Below are 21,512 nucleotides of genomic sequence, written 5' to 3' on the forward strand. Positions count from 1 at the left end.
GAAAAACCAATAAGTTGCTGACCAAGGCAGTTTATTAAGATAAAAACACTTAACACGTAACGTTTCGACCCTGTATCAGGGTCTTCCTCAGACGAAGAACTAAACTAAAATGATGAAATATACTACACACAGAAAGATTACATACACATAGCAGGGTCACAAGCCACACAACAACAAATCAAGTTGACAGTCCTCATCTAGGAAGATTTCTCCAAGGGAATTAAACATATCACCTCCTGACAGTTGTTGACTAATGGGTCTACTACACTGACAGGTGATTGGCAGGTCAAGATTAGCAAGAGTCTAGAACCACCTGCTTACCACTCCCCCACCCCTCCTGCCTTTTTGGTTATGGATGAATACCTCCTCCTCTGGTCTTCTTCTTTTCTCTTCTTTCTTCCTTCTTCATACTTCTTTTTTCTTCATTCCTTTTCTTCATCCTTTCAACTTTTTCTAACACACTCTTCCATTCCTTGTTTATCTTGAGTCCTCCATTCCAATTCATGATGTCTTCTCCTTTCTTTTCTATTTCTTTGGCCTCCTTCCATTTTCTCACTAGTTCTCTCTTCTCTTTTCCTATTCGCCTAGCCGAATCCCATTCAACTTCATGTCCTGTTTCTCTAGTGTGTTTGAATATGGCATTCCTGTCTCTCTTCAATCTCACATCATCCATGTGTTGCTTCAACCTGTCTTTAAGTCTCTTCTTCGTTTCCCCTATATATACACTTTCACATCCTCTGCACTTCACCTCGTAGATAACCCCTTCCTCTTCTTCCTCTCTCTTTTCTTCCTTCTTCTTCCTGGCTATACTTAAAACAGCAGTCAGGAGGTGATATGTTTAATTCCTTTGGAGAAATCTTCCTAGATAAGGACTGTCAACTTGATTTGTTGTTGTGTGGCTTGTGACCCTGCTATGTGTATGTAATCTTTCTGTGTGTAGTATATTTCATCATTTTAGTTTAGTTCTTCGTCTGAGGAAGACCCGTGTTAAGTGTTTTTATCTTAATAAACTGCCTTGGTCAGCAACTTATTGGTTTTAATATGGAAACAAGGCTTAATTATATTATATTTGGTAAGGTATCAATGGTCAAAGCCAATTTATGATTTAACATCCTTAACAGTAATGAGGAAAATTCTGGTTTACTAAAAAAAAATAGAAATATGTATTTCTTACAAACAAGTGTTCTGCATGATGCAGTTTTTCAAATATAAGGGTTTGCTTTAATATTTTTTACTTCTTAATGTTCATTTTATATGGTCATGGGTGAAAAAAAAACCATATTATACAACATATATTGTATGCAAAGTAAGGTAACTGTAAAAGTAATTTAATTCCTTTTTTGAGCAAAGTAACTATAAATTACTTTTCCAAACTGTTGTAAACAGAAAAGAAACATTTGTTTTCAGCCTAACTTGTTAATGCTTGTATTTGAGATTTCTACAATTTAATACTGTGCTAACATTCAAGCCAGCATAATCGACCCGTTAGTTTCAATGGCATGTTGCCTGACAGTAAAATGCTGCTTTTTATTCACACAAGTGTCTGTTTTTCATAGCACTTGGTAGCAGGAGTCAACGCATCTTTATTTATCATTTTGATGCTTTAGGGATATCCGTAACTCCTTGAGGTGCAATTCCACCTCGCACAGCACCACATGCAGCCTTGATGAGAAACAGTGCAGCCTCCATGGTGAGTGCAACCTCATAATCCGAACCTTTCTCTGCGTCAACCTCCATGATGTCAACTGCCGAGAGCGAACCACTTTTAAATGCCTCCTCCATGATATGTATGCCCTCTCGCAAAGTGAGACCACCACGAACTGTAAATAAAGAATACATATACATAGGCAGTGCTTGAAAAATTTACCTCAAAGCTAGGCGCCAGGAAACCACCTACTAGCAATTGTGCATACTATAGTATGTTTCAAAAGTCGCGCAATCCGAACTTTGAAAATCTATATCAGAAATTGTTAAGAGATATTTTCACCGGGTTTTCTGATTTAAACTAATCCTGTAGGCGATCACTGGGTTCATAAATTTATGTTAGCATTTATCTACATAAAAGTAATTACATTATTATTTAAAAAAAAAATCGTTAATTTGCTGAAAACATGTGAGAACTGATTTTCAACAATAAATACCAACTCTTGAACAATTTGAGAGGATCATTTGTTGGTGTTTGGCTGGTTGTAAAACAGTTGCTTTGTGAGGTACAGCAGAAGCAGGACACTTTTATTGGAAAACCTCTTGCACATGAGTGTAAGAATGAGTTGTAAAATACTCTTCAGCAATGCACACGCACTGCTCCAATAAATATGCCATGCTGAATCAATTTTTACGCAGGCACAGTGGCGGCGAAAATGAGTGAAGAGAATTCAATGTAACCAGGAGCAGCCTAGGATTCTCTCAAGAGTCCAATTTCGGAACAAAATTTTGATTTACAATTTTTCACGTAAATGTATAAACACATGCTGCATGCGACTGTTGGCAATATTTCGACCTGCTAGTGTTGCCATATACGGAGATATGTCCAAAAAATGGCACTCTTCACTCAACCCATAAAATCGCCAGTCAAAAATTCATAAAATGTTGCACATGACCAATATTGGACGCAAATGACAGACTGACATGGCATCAGTCATCAAATGTCTAATTATCAGTGGCGTAGCGTTATAGTACGCCCGTACACCCGGCGTTCCCAGATTTAATATTTAAAAAATGCGTAAATGCTGTAAATATAAAGTAAATCTTGACTAATTTCATATATGTCTGACCTTCATGGCATTATAATAGCTATTTCTCGCGATGCGCTTGCAACGCTCCACTAACAACACTCGTTCTAGCATTTTTTTAAAATGCCTTTCCTGGCCGAACGCCGAGCAGGTTCGGCGTACGGGACCCTATATTCCTTGCTGCCTTTCTGGAGGGAAAGCTTGGACCTCTAAAGCACGCGCCCAAATGCTCTCTCTTACGCCCGCGTATGGAGCAGAGGGCTACGTGATTGGTTCACGTGACCCTTCCTGCCTTCTGAAGCAGGGGACAGCGGTAGAATTTCTACCCGGTTCTTCGCACTCGTGCTATGTGTTGCTACAATACGCAATATTGACTGACGTAACTTTACCAAACTGAAATATAGCACTTCTTAATGGCCACTGCATTGTATAATTTATCGCACGAACAGCGATGTGCATTAAAAACTAAAAGATCAACACAGTTTTTGTCAAATAAGTTGCTGAAGTCCTCGTGGTAGAAGTTCAGCCTGTGGCTGCTCTACCACTTAATAATAATAAAAAATAATAGTTTTGCGGGTTATTATTTTTTAGTTATTATGTAACTGCTTAATATTGTGTCAATCGAAATGTTTAGCATTCATTTGAAAACTCTTAACATCGAATGGTCTCTGGACAAAATTATTTTAAAATGTTTATCAACATTCTCAAGACGTAATAAACAGTGGTCTTAATTACTAATCGGCACAGTTATGTTAGTAGAGTGTACGATAGTTGGATCATCCGCCCACCTCCGTGTCAGAGTGTTTTGCACAGCGCGCCAAGACGACAGAGGCCCGTGATTCGAATCCCGGGGTGAGCACGGGTGTTCTTTGTGAGTGTCCCTTCATCAATATCATCATCACTCATATTCATATTCGCGATTAACCAAAAGTGGTAGAAAAGTGAAGTAAAATAAACCAAATCAATCATTAGTTGGATCATTCACAACAATGACGTCTACTGTTGTCCAGAGGCTTGTGATTCAGGTAGGTTTTATAATGATTTGTGTCATGCCGAAAGGTATAAAACACCAGAGTTCAAAACATATGTTGCATAGTGAGGCATCTAATTTTCTAGCTAAAAACTGCATGGATGATGATGCTTTATTGCAAACCCAGCTGACTTCAGGCAAATAAACAACACCTGTGGCGACTAATTCCATAAGTAAATTATTAACCAAAAAAGGGCCGACCTTTCCTTCGGGCTTGGCGTTCCCACCCGAAATGCCCATACTACGCCACTGCTAATTATGACCCTTCGATAATTTCTTACATATTTTTCTTACTCAGAAGTTCATTTCTGGGAAAAATTGAGTGCTGCTTTCCGTCAGTTATTAATTTATATAATTTTCTTTATGGAGTGAGCAGATAATTTTAAGCATTGACAAATATCTCAATGGATGAGGCTTTATAATGCAGAAAACCCGGTGTAAATATCTCTTACGGTTTTCATGATATACATTTCCAAAGTTTGGGTTGTGCGACTTTTGAAACATTCTGTATAAGATGAGCATCACGGTATTCAAAACATCGCTAAATTATTTGAGAAAGCAGGAAATAGAAGGCAAAGGGTAAGAAATTGTTACTGACTCTAGGGAATGTTCACAACGTTGATAAAAAAAAATTGCTAACTGCAATTTGAACTTAGAATCATCAAAATTTCATACATATTACAGAAAAAGATCACAGTCGCCAGGCTGAAATATTTAGTCGCCATGGCGACCTGGCGACCGGGATTTTTCGAGTCCTGTACATAGGGTTTGTTAATTCAAAGTTTAAACAAAATAAGTACTATTTTGAAAATTACAGGAGAATCTAGAATCAAATTTAGAAATTGTAAAACTATTCATAAATATAAAAGCACCACAACAAAAGATATAAGAAGAAATTGTGAACATGAACACATCCTTCTGTAAATTGCAAGAAAATTATTACATATGTTATTGTGCTATTAAGTACATAACTGATAAGCATTTAAATATAATAAACTATGGTTTTTATCTTTGAAAAGTTCATATTACATCATACATATACAACTGATACCAATAACTTCTGTCTGGGTTAAGATACAATTATATCTTTTATTGTTGTGTATTTAGTTTCTAAGAGCTATATATGCTAGTAATGAGACTAATATTTCTCAATACATTCTACAGACTTGTAATACTTTTACAATATTGGTTTAATTTTCATATTATCTCAAGATATGAAGGGGGATGGAATCCCCCCCACTAGCAGTTGTCTCATTGTCACCATATTAAACCATAGGAGAACCCCCCCCCCCAACTAATCCCAAGGCATGACCAAACAAACATCTCCCCGGCAACTATGTTTACATTTTCAAATAGATATAAATAAAAATTGTTAATCAAGAAGAATGGACAGTTATGTTTACAGACACCATGTTAACCCTGGAAAGCTATAGCTTCGTCAAATTGTTGACGCGTAATTACAAAAAGGTATCTCCCCTTACCACATGGTATTCTTGGCACACTCAGTACCTTCAATTGGCCTTGAACTGGGGAGGGAGTGATACTGTCTGGGTTGAATTTCTGTCCAGTTGACAAATTATTTGTTATTATTTTATCTGCGTATTTGTTCTGACGAAACATTACCTCTAGCGTAAGCAAATTTGCCACATCTATTTTTTTGTTTTGACAAGGAAAAGACAATTGTGTTATGCAAAACAAAACTAAAAAATGTGATTTTGCTGCTTTAGACAACTCATGGCACAGCATCCATCTATCACACTTCCGAACAACCTGTGATACCATGAAAGGAAAGGAGGATTACCAAAATATTTTTCAGCCATTGTTCCAAAGCAATAGGTGGAGAATACCAAACAAATTGCTGTTTTAAATGTAACTACCATGTCAAAAAGTTTTTATTTTATTACTAATAGTACAAGAAGCAAATTTATATTATTAGCCAATTATAATTGCAAAATTCTAAAGCAAAGTGACTACTCCTTAGCTTTAGCATTTCTGATTTTCCACATATACTCTCTAGGGTTAAGTCAAATACACTACATACCAGATTAAATATAATATTGAAGAGAATATTTTCACTTATACTTAGAGGCACATATTTTTGGTAAATAAAAAAGCAAAATTTCGGTACAAAAGCAGAGTCAATTTCAGGTTCAAAAGTGTTAAATAAAATAAAATTTCGGTGTTATAGCGGTGAAAAATCAGATCAAAAGCGGTATATAAAATGACATTTTAGTTTTAAAATTGTGAATATAATCTTAAATTTGATTTAAAAACTGCACTTATTACACAAAATAAACATATCGCTTCTTTTTTAAAGCACATATAGTTAACAGTATTAAGTTTGTTCACATATAAAAAAGGTCAATTTTTGCTTCTCAAATATTTACAGCAGAATTAATTTTCCGTGAATTTCATAACTTGCAGGATAATTCAAACTTCAGAAAGTGTTGTTTCATTAAATAGACTCTAAATTTCGTGTTTGACTATTTCGCATTTTACAGTTCATTTCGCATCATTTCATGACAAGACAGGGTAGGAAAATGTACCTCACACCTTTCTCACACCTTTCAGAAACATGACAAATTAACATTACAATGTGTTATTTCACATTTCGAGTTTTCGTCAAATACGCAATATGCATGCCTCTACTTATACTTTATCTACTGTTCATGTACTGTAGCTGTACGTTAGACTTACTAAATGTATTATGGATACATATATGTGACTGATGCAGGAAAATTATATTTAACATAAGATAGGTCAAAAAAACATAGCTAGTGCAATATAATATGGTTTACCTGAAGTACCGGTGCTAGGAGCTTCTAAATAGTCCAAAGCATCTATATCAAAGCTCACGTGGAGAGAGTTTTTGTCAGCTTTTATGCTATCAAGAGCTCTGCAAACAACTTCATTGATGCCGTACTTCTGGACCTCTTCCATGCAAAAGGTTTTAATATTAAATTTCTCTATTATCAGCCTGAATTAATTGAAAAGTTTACTTTGTTGTATCTGAATACTTTCTTTTAAAAAAAATGAACAAAACATCTTAACACACACAAAATAAATATATTTGTAAATGTAATTTTCTTCTTACATGTAAACAAATGCATGAATTCTATATTTCTTCTAAAGAATATCAATTTCAATCTCTTTCTCTCTCTCTCTCTCTCTCTCTCTCTCACACACACACACACACACACACACACACACATAGCTGATGAGTGAATAAAGTATTTTTTTTCACAAGATTCACAAATTTTTGCTTATTGATTTTGCATACATTGTAATTCTAGGTATAATTTATATATTTGTGCCAACCCCTATGGCAGAGTGGTTAGATAGGATACTATGATTCCAAGGGTCCCAGGTTCGAATCTTTGCCTGGGCATGAAAAGCCCCTTCATCAGTTTTGTCAAATCATCACTCATCCTCATCTTCGCAATTAGACAAAGGTGGCAGAAAAGTGAAGTAAAATAAACCTAATCAATCAATGAATTATATATTTGCACACTGATATATGAAAAGTAACTGCATTAATGACCAATTATTAGTAATGCAAGAAACTAAATGTTTTATTGCACATGAAATGTTATTTTGGTTATTAGAACAATGCTAGTATTCTTTCTTTATATTTTAAATTTCGACCTTATCTATTTTATAGTTTTCCTTTTTATTTCTACAATTGCATATTCTTTACATGTGATTCACCTATAGTGAATTCACATTTATAGTATATATACACAGTGGTAGCCAAATGCAGACTTGAAGTGTGAACTTCCCATAAGTGATATTCAGAAGTGTGGTTTGAAATCACATGTGGGTCAATGAATATGAAATCATACAACCTGGTTGCTTGAACATTTTTTAAAAAGTTTATTTTTGAGTGGTGTGAGCCTCATATATTGACAGTTCAGAACCACTCTTATTTTATTTTTACTATCACCGATTTGAAGATGGCGGGCAGTTTTTTATCATGGCGCGCGTCATTTTCTCCATTCGTAAGCATCAGCGGCAACTTTTTTTTCTCAGCTCTGGTAAGTCCTACAACAATGAGACAAAATCTGTGATGTTAAGCACATTATTGGCTACAATTATATTTCTGTGTAATTTTCTAAATATTATTCTTTCATAATAAATTTTAAGGTTAAAATTGTGTATTTTAATCGCTCAAAATGGCATTTTAGGACATTTTTTTGAGGGGGAAGGCAGTTTGCTTGACACTTGAATTTTTTTTGCGCAAGTACCTGTGTACCAATAGAGTACGTCAAAATTATTTTAAGCTTGAGACTTTAATATTTGTTTTTCTACAGGGTCATAAACATGTACTTTTTGTTAAAAAATTCCAAGTTCAGGGTTAAATATCTCTGGTGGGCAGTTGTTTAAAAATCTGAAATTTGTACACAATACAGTACTTCAGGATAAGTAACTTCAGTAAAAATTTTGAGTTTGAGATTTAATTGGTTTAGGAGATACAAAACTCGTGAAAAATTCAACATTTTGCATTAATATGGCATGTCTAATTTCATTTCTTATTAACATTTTGTGTTGAAATTCTGCAAACTGTAATTTGGAATGCCAATGAACTACATTACAATCCTGAAATGGCTCTGCAATAAAGTATATATACGAGGGCGTGCTGAAAAGTAACGCTTCCTATGTTTTTATTTTCTTTGTTACCTTGGAAACGCATTTTGGATTTTGAGCAACCATACATTGCAATTATAAGACTTTCCACCTTCTCCATTGAAGGTTTCAAACTTCTATCGGCAGGGGGTGCTGAACTATTGCGAGGAAAATGTCAGCATGTACCCATGCAATGTTGGTGAAGCGCCTGAAGTAGCTTGCCGTGATCGAGTTTATAACCGCAGAAAATGTGCTACAAATTGACATTCATCTGAGACTGAGGGAATATTAAGGGGATGAATGTGTAGACATCAGTACTGTGCGATCTTGAGTTTATCATGCTCTTAAAGAAAACCCACAGCTGAAAAAATCTCAGCTATGTGAGAGAATGGAGTGAAAGGCCAGGAACTAGTACTGATGGAGGTCATCGGAATCGTGTTCAGCTGGGGTTTTCTTTAAGAGCATGATAAACTCAAGATCGCACAGTACTGATGTCTACACATTCATCCCCATAATATTCCCTCAGTCTCAGATGAATGTCAATTTGTAGCACATTTTCTGCGGTTATAAACTCGATCACGGCACGCTACTTCAGGCGCTTCACCAACATTGCATGGTTACATGCTGACATTTTCCTCGCAATAGTTCAGCACCCCCTGCCGATAGAAGTTTGAAACCTTCAATGGAGAAGGTGGAAAGTCTTATAATTGCAATGTATGGTTGCTCAAAATCCAAAATGCGTTTGCAAGGTAACAAAGAAAATAAAAACATAGGAAGCGTTACTTTTCAGCACGCTCTCGTATATATACTTTATTGCAGAGCCATTTCAGGATTGTAATGTTGTTCATTGGCATTCCAAATTACAGTTTGCAGAATTTCAACACAAAATGTTAATAAGAAATGAAATTAGACATGCCATATTTAATGCAAAATGTTGAATTTTTCACGAGTTTTGTATCTGAGTCATTCCATGCGAAATCAACACAGCCTTTGACCTGACCATCTCCGATTTTCATGAAATTTGGGGAGTTGAAACTATGCCTGGAACTCAGTAACTATGAAAATTTTTAGTTTCGTGCATCTTGTAATTGTTAAATTATTCAAGGTCAAAGTTAGCATAAATTGCCCTTTTTGAGCCCGCTTAGCTATACTAAATCTGCTGTAACTCCGCCACTATTTTGCCTAGGAAGCTCAAATAAAGCTTATTGTACAGGGAATTGAACAAGCTTTCCAGTGATATATAACAAGCCTACCTTTGGATAAAAATATAATTTTGTCACATGACCTTGACTTTTGACCTTTAATATCTCAAAACATGTCATCACCAAAAATCATAAAAAAAAATATATTTGGTCCCTCATACCATACTCTAAACCATATCAAAAAATAATTCTGGGACTGCAATGGGATCAGAAGATACAAAATAATATATGTAACTATGTGACTGATAAAAACCCCCATTACATGAACTATGATATGATATGATATGATATGATTTATTTCATTCCTTTGACCATTGTACAGTGGTTGTTTTCCACACATGGTATGGAACATGTCAGCACATTACAGTTAATAATTATTTTCAAATAGGTACAAGTATGAAGATATTATACATAACATTTAAAAAACATTGATTACATTATAATTGATTCTCCTTGTTCTTGCTGTTAGTTGCAAGGTTTACATTAATTCACATACATACAATAGATAAAATCAATACATACATATACATGTCCTAGGAGTTCATTTAGGATGTGACAATTTGCAATTTATTGTCAGGTACTCTTTAACAGAATAAAAACAATGATCTAATAGGTATTTTTTTACATGCTTTTTATATGAGGTAGCTGATTGTATTATTTTTATGTCACTTGGAAGGTTATTGAAACAGTGAACAGCCATGTATTTAGGTCCTTTCTCAAATAATGTGGTGTTGTGTGATGGTATTGTGAGGTTGCTGCCATTCCTTGTATAATAGTTATGTGAGGAGTTGTTACATTTGAAGGAATCTAAGTCAGTTTTTACATACATCAGCAGATGAAGTATATACAAGCATGGTGAGGGTAATATGCCTAAATTTTTAAACAGTCTTCTGCAGGGTGTATTTCTCTTAGCTCCTGCTATTATTCTGACAATTTTCTTTTGCAGCACAAAAATTTTATTACTATTAGTGGAATTTCCCCAGAAGATTATACCATATGTTAATAAAGATTGAAACATGGTGTAATATAGTATTTTCAATGTTTCTAAGTTTGATATTGTTTTCAGTGTATTAATGCCAAATATAATTTTACCTAGTTTTGCGGAGAGGTGATCTATGTGTGGGTCCCATTTTAAGCTTTCATGAATCCATACTCCCAGGAATTTGACTGTTTTAACGTGATTTACTGTCATATTACCTAATGTAACATTTGGTTCATTTATCATTTTATTCCTTGTGTGATGGAAATTGACAGCCACAGTTTTGCTGCTGTTTAATACTAAATTATTGTCAGAAAACCATTTGCTGAGTTTGATTGTTACATGTTTGATATTAGAGTTAAGGGTTTGTTCCTTACCACCGGTGATGGCTACACTTGTATCATCTGCATAAAGAGTTGTTTTTGCTGAATTTAAATTTATTGGCAAATCATTAATATATATTAAGAAGAGTAATGGTCCAATAATAGAACCTTGTGGAACTCCACTTGATATTGTGCAGGGTTTTGAGACAAAGCTAGATTGCACACCGTCATCCTTTCTGTGGATAATCTCGACTATTTGCATACGATTGCTAAGATAGGATGTGAGCCAATCATGTGCGATGCCTCTTATGCCATAATGTTTTATTTTTTGTAATAGTTTTTTATGGGGTACTAGGTCGAAGGCTTTTGTTAGATCTAGAAAGAGTCCCGTGCATTGTCCCGTTTTGTCTAATGTTTCTCTTATATATTCCAAATATTGAAAAACAGCAGATTCAGTTGATTTCCCTTTGCGGAAGCCATGCTGAGTATTTGAAATAAGTTGTTGTTTTTCTAAAAATGATGCAATTCGATTGTTCATGGTAGCTTCTAAAATTTTCGAGAATGGGGAGAGGAGAGATATTGGTCTGTAGTTGGTTAAGTTGTTTCTATCTCCTTTCTTGTATATTGGAATTACTTTTGCTTCCTTCAGCTTTTGTGGAAAAACTACTGTGGTGAAGGACAAATTGATTATGTGGCACAGTGGGATTGCAATATATTCTTTGCATTGTTTGACAACATAAGTGGGGATTTCATCTACACTACACGACCAAGTAGGTCTGAGTTTCTGTACGATTTTTTCAACCTCCATAGTAGTTGCTGGATGCAAGTACATTGTTTTGGTGCACGTTCCTAATTTCTTTAAGTTGTTTGTGTTGTGACTGGTACTAGTGTTGGGGGTGGAGTACATTTTCGCAACATTTGCATAGTATTCATTTAATAATGTTGCAACTTCGAGAGGTTCCTTTACAGTCTCAGAATTATGTTGTAGTGCAATATTTTCTTTTCTTTTTCTGCCTCCATGTAGCTCTGTGTTTACAATTTGCCACATTGTTTTAGATTTATTTTCGGAATTTATGATGGTATTCTCATTGTGCATTTGCTTAGCCTTTTTTATTATTTTCCTATAGATTGACTTGTACTTGTGGAAATATGTTTCAAAATCAGCTGTGGCATCTCCATCTTTTCTGATTCTGCTTAGATATCTCATTCTTTCACTAGATTTAATAATTCCAGGTGTTATCCAGTGATTCTTTTGGGTTGCTGAAGTTCTAACTTGTTTCTTGGGAAAAGCTATTTCGAAATAATAAGTGAACGTTTTTAGAAATGACTTATATGCTTCATCTGTATCATTGGACTCATGAATATCACTCCACGTTTCTTTGCTTAATAAATAATGAAAATAATTAATATTTTGTTTGCTGAATGACCTTCTGCTTACAACTTGTGTTTCATTTTTGGTGCTGTGTTTTGGATTAGTCACTGTGGTTGGTGATAAAGAAAACGTTTGAGCTTGATGGTCAGAGAAACCTGTGTCAAATACAGATGTCTCACAGTTACATAGGTGTTGGTTTATGAGTATTTGGTCAAGTGCACTTTCTGTGTATTTGGTGATTCTTGTGGGTTGCTTGACCATGTGTTCTAAATTATACATGTTAAGGAGTGTGTTTAAATTATTGTTTAGATTTCCTTTTAGAAAGTCTATATTTAGATCGCCAATAACTGCTACAAGTTTGTTACTCTGTTGGTAGTAATTTAAGATGATATCCAGGTGTTTTCTGAATATTTTTAAGTCGCTGTCTGGGGTTCTATATACACATACAATAACCAGTTTATGTTTTGGTAATTCCATTACGCATGCTTCGAAATGTTTTTCTAAATTTAGATGTAAAAATTTTGTGCACTCATTTGCCTCTATGTCATTCTTTACATATATACATGACCCTCCCCTACTTATGGTTGGCCTAGCATAACTACATATGAGATTATAACATGGGATATTTATATATTTGAGTTGTTCTTGTTTTAGCCAATGTTCTGTGAGGCATATTGCATCTATTTTTTCTGAGAAATTTGATAGGTGGATTTCTAACATCATTTTCTTATCCGTATTTAAGCCTTGAACATTTTGATGAAATATGTTCAAGGTTTCTGACTTTTTAGAGCTTACCATACCATTCAGTGTTCCAGTTACTTTACCCATAAAAAAGTATTATCATGTGTTTTTGGTACTTTTTTCTCCCTCGTAGATTTTCGAAGGGTACCTTTATTGTTTTCAATTGTTTCTTCATTTTCACCATTTCCTTTTATTGTGGTTACATTGCCCTTATGCACAGTTTTGCTAGTATCACTCACTTCACTCACACCATAATTAGTATCACTGAAAACACATTCCTCTGTTGCACTAGTCCTATAAGAGTCAAATGTCCCTTAACACTCCCTACAAAATGTGAAGGAGTTATTCTGGGTATAATTGGACATGAAAGAAATAGGTTAGGCACAGGGAGATCCCTAGCCGTGTGTGTCAAGCGCAAGTCCGGCATATTGTTGACCGCCATATTGAATTCAACGCAAATATTTCAAAGGAAAGGGGGTGATGTGATATATCAAATGAGGCTAGAATTTCATGAAAAATGAAGTGACGAAGGATTTTCCAACGTATCTTACGCCAGCAAAAAGTTATACACATATCTTTCACTTACGATATATGCACATTATAATGTCAATGTTCCTGTGAGCACACTCGTTGACGTCTCTCACACTCGCATAGAACATTTGGCAATGTAGCATGTGCAACAACATCGCAAGCAGCAACTATGCCTTCTCTCAGATGGTCAATATCACGGACTTTTAGTGCATGCACCATTCCCTTCAAATGTTTCTGAAGGTAAAAGTCCTCCTAAGATGTTAGATCTGGGGAATGTGCAGGCCTTTTAATAGATCCCCGTCTGCCCATCAATCTACCTAGAAAATTACCATGAAGAAATTGCAAAAATGTCTACATAGTGTGGTCACACTCTGTCCTGTTTCAAAACTCTCGAAAAGTGCCATATCCCGTAAGCAAGGGTGAAAAAACCTGTTCACTTAACAAATCCAAGAAGCCCTCACCATTTAAGGCTCCGTTGATGAATATGGACCAACCATTTCCGTTCGCCATACATTATACCACATAATTAGCTTACCAGCAACAACCATGCGACTGAGCAAATCACAGGTATTGCATATTATTTTTATTAACTTCACCGTGAACATAAAAATTAGCCTCGTCACTGAAGAATTTTTCATTCCAAAGGAAGTTTCACGTAATTGTTTGAGATACTTTTCCCAATATTCTTCACTATTCAACTATTTGGTGAATGTAGTTGATTAAAATCATATGCAATGGTGCGTATACTTCTTTCTCTCCCAAGATGTCAGCGTGATCTCGAAGAGTTCCTCACACGTTAGGAGCATTCCAATGCTTTGTTTTTAACACCTCGAAAAGAAGAAAATTGTTACAAGCATGCAGTAATAAATTTTTGCTGGTTAAATATATGTTGGATAAACCTTCGTCACTTCATTTCTCGTGAAATTCTAGCCTCATTTGATATATCACATCACCCCCTTTCCTTTAAAATTTTTGCGTTGAATTCAATATGGCGGTCAACAATATGCCGGATCTGCGCTTGACACACACGGCTAGGGATCTCCCTGTGCCTAACCTATTTATTTTATGACCAATTATACCCAGGATAATTCCTTCACATTTTGTAGGGGGTGTTAAGGGACATTTGACTCTTCATAGTTCATGTAATGGGGGCTTTTATCAGTCACATAGTTACACATATTATTTTGTATCTTCTGATCGCATTGCAGTCCCAGAATGATTTTTTGATATGTTTTAGAGTATGGTATGAGGGACCAAATATATTTTTTTTATGATTTTTGGTGATGACATGTTTTGAGATATTAAAGATCAAAAGTCAAGGTCACGTGACAAAATTATATTTTTATCCAAAGGTAGGTTTGTTATATATCACTGGAAAGATTGTTCAATTCCCTGTACAATAAGCTTTATTTGAGCTTCCTATGCAAAATAGAGGCGGAGTTACAGCAGATTTAGTATAGCTAAGCGGGCTCAAAAAGGGCAATTTATGCTAACTTTGACCTTGAATAATTTAACAATTACAAGACGCACGAGACTAAAATTTTTCATAGTTACTAAGTTCCATGCATAGTTTCAACTCCCCAAATTTCATGAAAATCGGAGATGGTCAGGTTAAAAATTGCACATATCTGTGTTGATTTGGCATGGAATGACTCATCTCCTAAACCAATTAAATCTCAAACTCAAATTTTTTACTGAACTTACTTATCCTGAAGTACTGTATTGTGTACAAATTTCAGATTTTTAAACAACTGCCCACCAGAGATATTTAACCCTGAACTTGGAATTTTTTAACAAAAAGTACATGTTTATGACCCTGTAGAAAAACAAATATTAAAGTCTCAAGCTTAAAATAATTTTGACGTACTCTATTGGTACACAGGTACTTGCGCAAAAAAATTCAAGTGTCAAGCAAACTGCCTTCCCCCTCAAAAAAATGTCCTAAAATGTCATTTTGAGCGATTAAAATACACAATTTTAACCTTAAAATTGATTATGAAAGAATAATATTTAGAAAATTACACAGAAATATAATTGTAGCCAATAATGTGCTTAACATTACAGATTTTGTCTCATTGTTGTAGGACTTACCAGAGCTGAGAAAAAAAAGTTGCCGCTGATGCTTACGAATGGAGAAAATGACGCGCGCCATGATAAAAAACTGCCCGCCATCTTCAAATCGGTGATAGTAAAAATAAAATAAGAGTGGTTCTGAACTGTCAATATATGAGGCTCACACCACTCAAAAAATAAACTTTTTTAAAAATGGTCAAGCAACCAGGTTGTATGATTTCATATGGATTGACCCATGTGCAAATTTTGAAGTTATGCACTTTCTTATTTACACTCCTTCACTGATTGTTAAAAATTAGGGACTGATATGAAATTTTTGCTTATAGTGATAATGTATTAATTATACATTTACTGATACCAATAACCAAAATTCCACCAATCCAATATAAAATTTCAAATGTTCCATGAAAAATATAAATCATTCATTATCCTCCTTAATTAATGTTAATACTAGATGATTGCAGTGGGTTTTACCTTTGAAAAGAAACTGCATTTACACTTTCCAAAACTAGAAGATATAAATTATATGTTTATATTGATAAAAATAATGATAAAATGGAGGTGTAAGAAGTAATCCTTTTTTTGGACATAAGAATGTACGTCTCTTCCACATAGTACACCATGGACTCAGTGGCGGTCGCCCCATAGAACGGAGGGAACATGCTGTTTCCTCATACTTATCGCCCTTTTGAGCTATTTAAATCATTTATATTAACATAATAAGAACACCTCTTTCTCCCGAAGTCAATGTTTCCAAAAGTAACGCCTAAGAAAACCTTTCACCGTGGCTGGACGTTTGTTTACTTCACCTACCCCATAGCATAGACAGCCTCATCTTTTTCACCCTCTACTGTCTGACGCCGAGTATTTCTGACCACACGCGAAGGTAAACGATCCCCACGGTCCCACCACGGAAGCTGAACTCCATATCTGTTCCCTCCGAGACATATAGCGGATTCACTTTTCTTCGAATTTTTGCTTGTGCTGAAGTTTAAATTCCATCACAGTGATACTTTTTGATGAAGTAAGTCTATAATTTCCTAATCTCATTCATAACGAACTGGAAAAATCTTCTACAGTCTAAGCGTATGCTAAATGCCTTAAGTTTTCTTGGCTAAATGCTGTGAAATAGCTTCCGAGGGAACAGCTCCAGCCCACTTGTTCCATCAGCCCCAAGACCAACGTTTCAAGGCACTCAGCGGCACAAGAAAGTGAATGTTGGGAGTGTTGTATGATCGACAGTCTGAAGACGAAAGTCTTTAGTTCATTGAACTTTGCAGAAAATACAACAAACCAACACTTATCCTAACTGTATTAAAAACTAAAACGCAATCATACACAAGGCATTTCCAAATGAGTTACTACAACTCTGTAAAATGATTAACTGGATATTCTTCCAGTGGCAAATTATATTGTTGTCCTTGTTTGTTCCTGAGAAGGCGTTTGAAACAGTTCGGGTTTTGTCACATTAACAACTTATTCAAATCTAGCAGATGTCATGAAAAAACTAAGCCATTTCTATGCCATTATTGCATTGAGGGCGTCTGAATTACAAGAATACTCAACCCTATGAAAAAAAAACAAAAAAAACGGCAACTTAAAATCTAGGAATAAAGAAATGAAACATTATTTTTTTCTCAAATTGCTCATAAATTGCTTTTATCAATTTTTGCTTTGTTGCGCTTCAACAAATTTGTTTTTAATGTCTTTATATTATATCATATTTGCTAGAAAATTATTATTGTCATATAATTTTAATGTGCCTCATGTTTGTCACTTCTGACAATTTGGTTTAGTTCAGTAAGGGTTGAATTTTACTTAATTTACTGTATTATATTAAGACACCCACGGGGTGGGGGGAAGCAAGTGCAGGTGACCTGTTCACCTGCCTGATTTAGCACCGCATACCACTGCGTGGACTGCATTTTGCGGACTAATGAGGCTCTGGTGTGTGTCTATGTGTGTTTGTGATTGTCCCTTCATCCATTTTATCATATCACCATTTTAACCATCTTTGTGATTAGCCAAGAGTGGCAAAAAAGCGAAGTAAAGAATGTAAATCAATCAATAATGAAATGGAAGAATTTTGTGCAAAATGACATGTTATTTATGGATATATTGGATGAGTAAAAGTTCAGTTGAATATTTATAAATTTTTCGGAAATAGGATAATAATTCACTGCTAATAAGCTTTGGGTATTCGAGTTCTGAAAATCATGTCACCCTATCTTAATGTTTTGTAATTAGTTTTACTTACACTTATTATACATACCTTTCATAATGATCAACGTCACGAAGCCCAATATATGCAATCTCTGTTGATGTTAATCTGAAAATGAAGAATTACATTTTAAGTGGATAAGATATCTATTTAGATAATTTTAGGTGAAAAGAGAAGAAGAAATTTTGTAACTGAGAGATCGGTTTAATGTTGATGAGGAAAACAGCAAATATAGATTATGAAAAAATAAATATGCTGACCAAGGCAGTAATTTATTTTATTAAAAACATAAACTAAACGTAACGTTTCAACCTTCTAGCAAGGTCTTCTTCAGACTCTGTATCAAGTACAAAAGTAACAAGATTCAAAACAGGGCATTATATATACACAAAACATTACTCCCTCCAGACTATTAGAAAGTTGTTCTGGAACTTTCTAGCAGGTGGCTTTCACTTTATCAACTGTACTTTCACCTAAAAGGCTAAACATATTTACTTCCATATAGAATGTGGTTGGGCTTTATATCTCACGCTCTTTTTCCTTCATTTTCTTCCTTCTCCTCTCCTCTTTCTCTCTTGTCCTTTCCACTCTTTCTAACACCTTCTTCCATTTTTTGTTTAACTTCAGTCTCCCATTCCAGTTCATTGTGTCTTCTTCACCTTTCATCTCTATTTCCTTGGCTTCCTTCCATTTTCTCACTAGCATTCTCTTCTCCCTTCCTATCTGCTTAGCCTCATCCCACTCTATGTCATGTCCTGTTTCTCTCGTGTGTTTAAATATCGCATTTCTCTCTCTCTTAAGTCGTACATCTTACATGTTTGGCACTATATCTAGTATATCTTATATATCGTACATGTACGACTTAAGAGAGAGAGAAACCTGCCGACCTCTGTGGCAGATTGGTTAGCACAGTGTGCTTTGAAGCTAGGGGACCTGGGCGAATCCCAGCCTGGCAAATTATGTTCTTTGTAAATGTTCCTTACATGAATTTTACCATACCATCATTCATCCTCATCTTGCGATTAGCCAAAAGTGGCAGAAAAGTGAAGTAAAATAAACCCAATGAACCAAGCGTTACGTCACCATGTCTCTCACAAAAAGAGGTGGCATAGCATGATATGATATTGTTCTATTTGTGATGACAAAAACATCTTCGCATGTCAAACAGTTACTCCAGATGAGCAAACGAGCAGTTTTCGTTGGCAAAACAGGAGGGAAAAAACAATTGTCTTACTTCATTGTTGAATCATATACTCTTAAGGTGGCACTAGACCCAAGTAATGCTGTCACTTGTCATTTATTTTACACTAGAATTTACAGCAACTCTTGAATGTGGGCGTAACAGGAGAAAGTAGTTTTCCATAGTTGGGCAAGCATTGGAAACAACTGTTGGAATAAAGTAACAGCAACTTCAATTAGCCAACCAATGTTAACTCAACCTTTCTCTAGTTGGCCCAGTGATTATTCATCTTTCATAGTCACAACGATTTGAGAATGGAGGTGAACTCCATCCTGCAACATACAAATTAAACTTAAAGAAATATCTACTGTCCAAACAACATGCGTGACTTTGTTTTAGCTGTAAGCCTATAGCACACTAATTGTGGTTTTAGATTTTACTCTGTGTAATCAGTACATTAATACAGTAAAACCTCGTTGATCCAGACTAAGTTGACCGGTTTAACGAAAGCCCGGATTAACTGTAATAACCTAAAAGAACAGTAGAAAGTGCATTAAAACTCCGCTTATAGCAACAAAACACATATATTATGGTGTATTTAAAGGACATAGGCCTAAATACACTATACAGTACAGTACAAAGTCTGCGGGAAACAATTTCATCACTGGTTGACCGCTTTTTCTTTGGGAAGTTCTCTTGTTGACTTCTAGCCACATTTAAAACCTTGCATTCTACTTTTTTTTGTTGCCTGTTGCCTGTCCGGGTTATCGGGGTCTAGATTAATGAGGTTTTACTGTAGTTTATATTATAAGTACATATTTGTTAAAACACTAAAATAACACACAAACAGCACGATAAAAAACACTTCGGAGTTCTTCCAAGCTTTCAACTCCTTCACGGAGTCATCTTCAGGGCTGGTCGAGGAGAGACGGAGTAGACGTTGTCGTTACACTGCACCAGTGTAGGAGTCGAAAGCTTGGAAGATTTGATTTGATTTGTTTTGAGTTTTAAGTCCACTTTAAGCACAGTAAGGCTAATCAGGACTGGACCTACAGTTTAAAGTGGGATCCGAACCACTTGTGCCTCCACCGGGTATCGAACCTGGGACCCCTTGATTACAAGGCAATGACGCTACCACTGTGCCATAGGGGAGGCCCTGAAAGCTTGGAAGAACTCCGAAGTGTTTTTTATCGTGCTGTTTGTGTGTTATTTTAGTGTTTTAACAAATATGTTGTTGGCACGTGACGTAAGAAGTTTTCTACAGTCATATCTTTAATTTTCTATATTTTAATTTTTCTACTGTAAAACTGATTTTCAGAAAGTGATATGTAAAGTACCAATTGCAATATATATTTGACAAGGGTTTGTTGTAGAAATGGCCCGTGAATAAAGGCAACTCTATTCTATTCTATTCTATTTTGGTTTTTTGGGGACTTTTGGCCTACTCCAACAAAGATATTTTCAAAAATTTCTCAATTTCAAAGATAGCAAATTATGACATATTAATGTCATACATCTGATTAGAATTCCTTCTACTGAATTTAAGTGAATCTTTGTGTGACTTCCTTTCCCTGTTGTCTAAACATATCTGTGATAGAAAATGGGTTACTGCCTAATGGAATTGTTACAAATATCTATGTAACAACAAAAAGCAAATCACACAAAAATTCAGTTGAATGTTCTAGGAGGAATTCTAAACAGATATATTTTTTTCAAAATTTGGAATATCATAGCAGTTTTTTGAAACAATTTTAATTTACTGACAGGGGCCAAAGGTTCAGAGGACACCTTAAATGTTTGTGTGCATGACAGTGGTATTCAAACTGTGTGGCATGCCTCCCTGGAGAGGTGCCAAAGTTTTGCAGGGGAGGCCCAAGAATTTCCGAAAAAATATATCTTTTTTCTGATCGTTTAAAATGTGTTAATAAAACTTATCAATATCTTATGAATTACTGCAACACATGTTGTTTGTCCTTCAGCATTGTCTGTCTCCTGTTTTTGAGCTTAGACAGGATCTGCACTCGAACCTTGTAGAAGAAAGCCTTGTCAGCGCTGGAAATTTCATTGATAGTGTCTTTGTACAGAAATTGGCATATCTTTTTGATATTTTCCACAAACTGAATATTCTGAATGTATCTCTACAAGGGAAACCTGTACTAATGAGACAAGGTGTCAGACTTCAAAGAAAGTTACTGCTTTGTAAGAAATATTAAAGATGAAAGTATTAGTGATTGCTTTCGTAAGAAGCAGGACTACAATCAAATGAAGAAATCCAAATATTACTATATGCCGTTATCCAACTTTTTTTACTGTCTGCATTTATTATTTTCGTCTCATGAATATCGTATCGCTGAATGAAGTGACACCAGCTTATAAACATTAAAAAACTTTTACACTACCTATATTAATTATGCACATTGCTATTTTCATTACTTGTATGTGTACCAACAGTAAATAAACACATGAAGACAATTTGTGTAGGGGAGGCAGTGCAGATTTTGTCAG

At 35.2% G+C, this 21,512-nt stretch overlaps 1 protein-coding gene across 2 annotated transcripts in view; it reads right to left on the reverse strand.

The window, feature by feature from the left end:
* Nucleotides 1-1,412: 1,412 nt before the first annotated feature.
* arg (arginase) overlaps nt 1,413-21,512 on the reverse strand; it is a 72,962-nt gene continuing 52,862 nt past the window's right edge. For both annotated transcript variants that reach the window (XM_083114180.1, XM_083114181.1), the window contains 3 exons: nt 17,879-17,935; nt 6,561-6,739; nt 1,413-1,820 (listed from right to left, as the gene is read on the reverse strand). In XM_083114180.1, coding sequence (XP_082970306.1) covers nt 1,591-1,820; nt 6,561-6,739; nt 17,879-17,935 — 466 coding nt within the window. In that variant the 3' untranslated portion in view covers nt 1,413-1,590. The remainder of the gene's footprint in view (nt 1,821-6,560; nt 6,740-17,878; nt 17,936-21,512) is intronic.

Source organism: Lepisma saccharinum, chromosome 28, assembly GCF_977018435.1.
Source record: "Lepisma saccharinum chromosome 28, izLepSacc3.1, whole genome shotgun sequence".
NCBI classification, from domain to species: Eukaryota; Metazoa; Arthropoda; class Insecta; order Zygentoma; family Lepismatidae; genus Lepisma; species Lepisma saccharinum.